Source organism: Bombus affinis, unplaced genomic scaffold, assembly GCF_024516045.1.
Source record: "Bombus affinis isolate iyBomAffi1 unplaced genomic scaffold, iyBomAffi1.2 ctg00001043.1, whole genome shotgun sequence".
Lineage (NCBI taxonomy): Eukaryota > Metazoa > Arthropoda > Insecta > Hymenoptera > Apidae > Bombus > Bombus affinis.
In genome coordinates, this window is record NW_026109520.1 from 5,337 (window position 1) to 12,617 (window position 7,281).

At 30.9% G+C, this 7,281-nt stretch overlaps 1 protein-coding gene and 1 pseudogene across 1 annotated transcript; both read right to left on the minus strand.

Annotated features, from left to right (window-relative positions):
- Window positions 1-2,255: 2,255 nt before the first annotated feature.
- On the minus strand, window positions 2,256-5,637 carry LOC126928526 (omega-amidase NIT2-like; annotated as a pseudogene).
- Window positions 5,147-6,754, minus strand: LOC126928527 (G-patch domain and KOW motifs-containing protein-like). The gene is made up of 2 exons (XM_050744189.1): window positions 6,521-6,754; window positions 5,147-6,250 (listed from the first exon to the last, which is right to left on the minus strand). Exons 1-2 carry the CDS (start codon window positions 6,737-6,739, stop codon window positions 5,726-5,728), a joined length of 744 nt encoding a protein of 247 aa, XP_050600146.1. The 5' UTR covers window positions 6,740-6,754; the 3' UTR covers window positions 5,147-5,725.
- Between the last annotated feature and the right edge of the window lie 527 nt (window positions 6,755-7,281).

A 7,281-nucleotide genomic window follows, 5' to 3' on the forward strand; every position in this document is an offset into this window, starting at 1 on the left:
TGCAATATAATTAGAATATTCTTTATTTTTATTTTCTGGTGTCTTTGTTATTCTTAAAAGATAAACTGCTTATTTACAAATTTAACACTGCATATGCTATTAATAAATCATTTTATATTTAATTTTGCAACCTTCAGTCATTGTTAAAACTTGTTGACAATACTGTCGGTTAATAGAAATTTCTAAAATCCCCTTGTTTCTATTCGATTAAAGGGTATATTGCAGAAACTATGTTAGCTACAGTGTTAGCTACAAATCACCTGTGTCACTCCGTTAAACTTATACACAATAGTATTGTTTCTTGTTTTCATTTAAAATAAAATATGTTATTGTAGGAATGAAGCAGAATGTTCAAATAATTGAAACAACTTTTTGTCCTATAACTAGTGCCTTTCATTTTAAAAATTAAAAAATTTTTAATCAACGATATTTGGAAGTTTCGATCTAAAATGACCAGGAATTGAAACAGAAAATATTTTGATGCCAATAAATACATATTCTTCACACATAAAACAAATATGAAAACAAAAATCGATGTATATGAATGAATTTTGAAATGGGGAGGAATTATATGATTATACCCATTCTCTGTTGCGTTTAATTGTTTCAATTGATGTCTCATGAGAATTTTCATCGAATTTTTTAGAGATCCTGGCTGTAAGGTCTTTTTAAAATTATAAGAACAGATTCAAACTATAACATTTGAAAACTTGTGCTTACAAAACTTACTTGTTTCTCATAATTATTTAAATGAATCTATTCGGCATTTTGAGTGACCGTCCCTTTATGGCTCGGACGGCACCTCTCCTTCCTTTGGGAAATTCCGAATTATCTGTCCTCCCCGAGCTGCAAACCTGATGACTTAGACAGTAGGGAAAAACATCAGGGAAAACCTCTGGCTAGAAAAGTACGATAGACGAACAAAATTTAACGGCTGATGGGGAGTATCAACAACATACAAGGACAATCATCAACAAAGTGTCGTACCGTGCGGGTGAAATACTGGAGTTTCAATAAGATCTTATAACCATCGAGTTCAGAACATCAAACTTTGTTTGCATAAAGCAAGTGTAAACAAAGTGTCAAATTACACTAACACTCGATCTATTAAATCCGTTCCACCTTGAGCGTTAATTCATTCGAGGTTCGTGGTATCGATCGATCGGTCGGACGTGCCCGCTGGCTCTTTAGTTGATGATTTGTAACAGAATCCTTGCATTAACACAGATTCTCAGAACACACAACTTCACCCAGCAGATATCGATTACAGTCAGTTGTCACTAACAATGCTTTTATCAACAATTTCTTTACCTGTTGATCCTCTGGAAGTTTTAACTATATTATATTCTCTAGGAACAGTAAGATTTTAATGATATAACTTTACTAATGAGATCTTAATGTCATAAACGGTATCGAAACTTCTTAATTAATGTCGTTATCGAAGAAGAGACTCGTAATCTTCTCAAACGAAGAGCACTTGATGTTTACAAGTAGAACTCGATATCTTAGTTTCTTAAAATGTGTTTCTGTGTTTACTTTCTAAATGTAAACTTTATTCAAAACGAGCCGTTCATTCGTTACAGGCCGTTAATAAAATTGCACTTTGCACAAAGGAATTGCCGTTAATAATTTAAGATTCTCTGCTCGTCGTACAGGGTATATATCGTAATTATTCACGACGATCGTAACGTTTAAGTCCAATTCGAGCTTAAAATCCCACGTGAGCTATACTACCACAATAGCCTGAATTTCTATTTGTTCGTTTACTGCCTGTTCGTACTCGGAGCATCCGTTGTAAATTACAGCAAAATCTTCTAATGTGTTCCAGAATATGTCTTCATGGAATTTTAATAATTTATTAAATCTATAGATAACAAATGTAAAACTTACTAATTTATAATTAATATAAAATAAGAGAGCACGAAACTTCCTATTTTATGGACATATTAAATATTTGTAAAAAATTCTGTATCATTAGTATCACTTTAATTACTTTAAAGGATATAATCCCATAAAGCCGTGACCCCTGAAAGAATCGATGTTCACGCGTGACAAATTGGCGTCGTATGAAAGTTCCGGTATGAACGTTACTAGAGCTGATACCAGCTAGGGGCACAGGTATATGTTCTGGGTTCATTATATATTTATAAAGGGCTGCCGACTCAACGAGTGGTCCGGGTAAATTTAAATTGTAAATAGACAGAGATTTCAAGTAAAAGCCTGGATAAGAGCGGATATGGTATGAGAGTCTGTGGTGGAAAGAGGAACAGGCTGCTTTTATTTGTAAAGTTTGAATTTCCTCGATATCGAAGGTGTTTAAGCCGCAAGTGTGTTTCATGTTAATCGTTCGTGTTAATTCATTCGAGACCGAGATTTTATTGTAATACGATTCCTGGGTGTCAGTACGATCTGAATGTTTTGTTAGAATGATACTGTGCTTTTCTCTCTCTGGAATATTCTTTTCATATTTTAATTTTAAGTCGATGACAATCTTAAATTTTATGCCTCATGTTTTTAAAATATAAAATTATATACTATGTTATACTATAATATATTATGTACAGTTATATATATTATGCCTACTGATTGATATGAATTTCTTTCGGTCTCGAATGCGTTAAAACGGAGCGCAAAGAAGTCGAAATTACTTATTGTAATTGGTAAAACATCGTGAAAGGCAGACAGATACAAGAAAGAAGTTAAACTATAAATTATATTTGCGACATTGTTATGTTTTTGCTTTCTTTAAGCCTTTCATCAAGACAGCCGATCTATAAATATTAATCGACCAATTTCTCTAAGCTTGTAACTTCAAATTAATGTTTATATATATAAAGAGTTACGTATTAATCTATCTAAATATTTAAAAAGATGTTTAATGTTATAAATGATGGATATTAAAGATGTTCAAAAGAACGTAGTCTTCGCGTGTTCTTTATCATATCCCTGATCAAAGACATTCCAATATTATTACAATATCCAATTACATATTGATACACAAGATATACAGATTATTATTTATAACATTTTGGTTTTCTTAATTGAGTTATTCATTTAGTACAAATGATAAGTAATTAGTAATAAGTCATAAAAAAAAAAAAAAAAAAAAAAAACGGTATTGTAGTAGAAATATTATAAGAAAACATTTTCTGTTTCAGTGTAGAGTTACTCCTTTTTATAGACAGTGTCGTACAAATCCGTACGTCTTTGAGAAAATGTAGGTATCTGAGCCCTTACTTCCTCAACAACTTTCAAATCTGAGAGAAAAGAAAAACATACGAAGTAATAAGTAATGCTTGCTAATAAATTCAACAAATACAGAGGGAGCCGGCAAAATCGATGAACCAACGAGACTAAAAGTTAATTACATCATGGATTTCTCGCTTTTAATGTTAAGCTGGAAATTACCGATATCGGTGACCACCATATTTTCCTGAGTTTCCAAATCATAAAGGATTTTCCCCCAGGGATTTGTCAACTGTGTATGTCCCCATGCGACATAACTTGCTGAAGGAACACGAGCCGGTGATATACAGGCGACGTATAATTGATTGTCATTCGCTCTGGAACGCTGAAGTAATGACCAGTGCAGTGGTCCAGTGGTCATATTGAATGCCGCCGGATATATCAGCATTTGGCAACCTAACACAGAGAAATGGGAAATACGAGACCACTGAATTTTAGTTAACTTTGTAGCTGCACAGTCCATATTCCATAATTTATGAATATGCGAGAACAGTCCTCTTGTCGTGCTTCTAATTCTTTTATTTATTTCATTTTCAGCGAATATACTGGTTTTTTAAATTAAGCTCCTTTTTATACAGAGTTACAGATTATATTGATTATATTTTATATAGAATATATTTAAGAAAGATAGTTACTTTCATGCTAGTTAAGTATTGTTCGATTAAGCTACTGTACCTTTGTTCCGATAAATGCGTGCCATTTCCTCGAATCTGATATCATAGCAAATGCCAATACCTATTTTGCAGCCCTTCACATCAAACATTGTTAGGGAATTACCAGGACTGAGTGAATCACTCTCTCGGAAAGTAATCTTGTTGGGAATGTCGATGTCGAATAGATGTACCTAATAACATAAAAATATAGTTGCTAACTCTATTGCTGTAACTTTTGTAATTTAACATCAATGTTACGAACTTCTAAACTTTAATTGTTTTTTATTTAATAACTGACAGCGTTTTTATCACTTTCTTTTATTAAAAAGTTTTATCATTTAATAATATTTGAGAAGGAATATTTTTTAAGAAAAAATAAGTTTTTTCCTATGTGAAAAATTTATATTACAAAACAAATATATTGTACAAAAATTTATATATTATATTACGACAAAAATGTATGTTTCTCGTATCAAAACGTATTTTATAAACCTATAACATATTTTTTAAATTATAGAATTGGTTATAGTACACGTATGTACATATGCATATTCCTAAATTATTCCTAGATAGAGTCACTTTCTCCACCCCAATATTTTCAATTTCAAAGCCACATGGAGGTATATTATTTACCTTCCGGTGTTTTGCTATCAAAGTTCCATCGGGACCCCAAATAGTACAGGTATTGTACAATTTATCGCCCTCTATTTCAGGTATCGTACCACCAACTACATAAATGCTGTTTTCCTTAGCTGCCTTCGATAAAGCAACGCTCGTTTCACCGTTTCATCAGGAATACTCTCGGCGTATTTTGGAAACTATTCTGCATTGCAATATTTCAATTAATGAAAAATAACTGTCCTTTGTTCCAACCATAAATTAGGTTGAAATGTTTGTCAATTTTTTATTTTTTAAATTATTAAAATAACTAAATTTTATATTTAGATTTACTTAAATATATAATTACTTAGATAATAGTACATATAATAAATTGTTTCTACAGGTTCAAGATGAAAAATGAATATTTAGAAATGTTTAATTACAATCATGCTATTTGGGTCAGTACCAGTGACTTGTTACTTAACGACTTTGCTAGTACTTTTTGAAACATAAAGTTAGATTTTAACTAACTTTAATTTTTAACTATTATAGGTGGAATTATAAATACAAAATAATTGATAATACTAGTTTATAAGTATCTAATTATTAGTATCTTAAAAAATATATTTATACAAAAATCACGATAATCATAAAAATGGGGAAATTCTATATTCTCGAGTCAATTCACAATCTTTATGGAAGTATGAACGTTAAGGTAATTTGTCTACTTTTACTTTTTTCTATATAGTTGTTATACATATAATAAATTATTAGAAAAAGAAACAAATTATTACGTATTCCATATGGTGAATTAAAGCATTCAGGAAGAGCGATAATATCAGCATTATGCTCTTTCGCGCTTGAAATGTAGGAAACTGCCCGCTCTACATTTTTGCTTTTTACTTCATTTACTTGAAGTTGTACCAACGCCAAGCGAAATGCTAAAATGTTGGAAAAGTTAAATACACTCGGTTATATATTTCCCATACTTTTTATTTATAAATACTTTATACATAGTGAATACTTACTCGACATCGTTCGCACTACTTGTTTAACGATGTTCGTAAGTATCATAATGTTCTTTGAGGTTATGTATGGTATTACTCGATATCAACATTACGTAAGCAATACGCGGGGATTTTTAATAATTATTGATAAAGTTTAGGACATTAACTTTGATGTAATTGTAAACATTATTACATATTATAATTAAATGTAATTTTCAGTTAAGGGTAAGAAAAGAAATATACTTTTGTAAAAATACACTTTATTATAAAATCTGTATAAATAAAATTGTACAATTTATCTTGAAAGTAAAATGACCGAATACGTTCCTGGAAAATATTACTGCCTACTAAATGATCGAGATCTTGATCTTTCTCGTCGTCTCGTTTTTTACTTGATCTTTCAGACGAGCAATCGTACTTCTTACGTTTCTTTGACTTCTTCAATCTTTTTAATTTATAAGAATCATTACTATTAGAGTTACTTCTTTCTCTCCGTCTCTTCTTTTCAGAATCACTATCGCTGTCATCATTAGATTCGGAGCGCCTTTTTCGTCTTTCTGATTTTTTATCCCCCACTTTATCATACTTGTTCTTATTGTGCATCGTACTTCCGATTTTCTTTCTTTTATTACTACTTTTGTTCTTCACCGTCTTCGGGGTCAGGGGACATTGATCTTTTTCTATCCATCTTTTGCTTGAGTCCCTTGGATTCCTTGTCCTTATATTCCTCATACTTTTTTGTATCTGAAATTAACCCCATAAAATACTGAAATCTAAAACCTCTACATTTATCATATTTTATATAAAATTAGAAGGGACTTTTAAAAAATTGCATGCAACAACACACTTACAGGTACTCTTGAATTAGTTTTTCTACATGTCCGATTATGTCTTTATATGTATATGTCAATTCAAATTTATTTTCTTAAATGTCCCTTAATGAAAAACTAACACTTCATATTAACTTTGAACTTTTGAGTTCTTAGAATATTCTGATTTAGTCACTGGCTGTACCATAAATTCATTTACAGATATTATATTTCCACCAAGAGCTAGTTTTATTATGAGCCTTCCTGCATCATCATCGAATCCTTCTATTTGACCATAATTATTACTTTGTTCTCCAGCTATAATTTTCACAAATGTTCCTTTCTCGATTTTAACTTCTTCCTCTTCTTTTTTGAAATCTGTATTTTTCTTCTGCAATGCTACTTTGTCTGCTCCAAGACCCATACCTTTTGGTCGTAATTCTGGTATGACAGCTGCTACTAATCTGTAATAGTTAGAATAAACGATTGTGAAATAAAAAATGATGTTCTCTGTTTACTTTCCAATAAGTGATGTATTAAATACATATAATTAATTTAATCCAGAGTAAAATTCATACTTTTCATTTCAACCAATTCCCTTTCCTGGTTGCCATCCCATTCCCCTTAACATTGCTACACCAAAAGCATCAATAGGAATTTTTTCATAATCTTCTAACGTAGACTGAAAAATACAAAACGATATTTATAATATGCAAATGTAATACATCTGTGCATTGCACATCAATATGTTGATAACGTACCTGTTCTTTGCCTCTTAATGATTCATCTTCTACTAAAGGTAAAGTTAAATCATTTGTTTTAGTTTCATATTTATTCTTTGACTTAAGTTCCCCAATGATTTCTTTAGTCGCTTGCTCTTCTAAAGTAACAACTTTATTTTCACTATCTTCAACTGGCTCTTTCTTTATTGATATTATTGGCGATGTTTTTCCATTAGATAGCTTT

Coding starts and splice junctions, on each gene's coding strand:
- LOC126928527 (XM_050744189.1), bottom strand. CDS start 6,739: ATGGGTCTTGGAGCAGACAAAGTAGCATTGCAGAAGAAAAATACAGAT. Junction 6,251..6,520: donor TATCTGTAAATGAATTTATG/GTACAGCCAGTG, acceptor GGTTAATTTCAG/ATACAAAAAAGTATGAGGAA.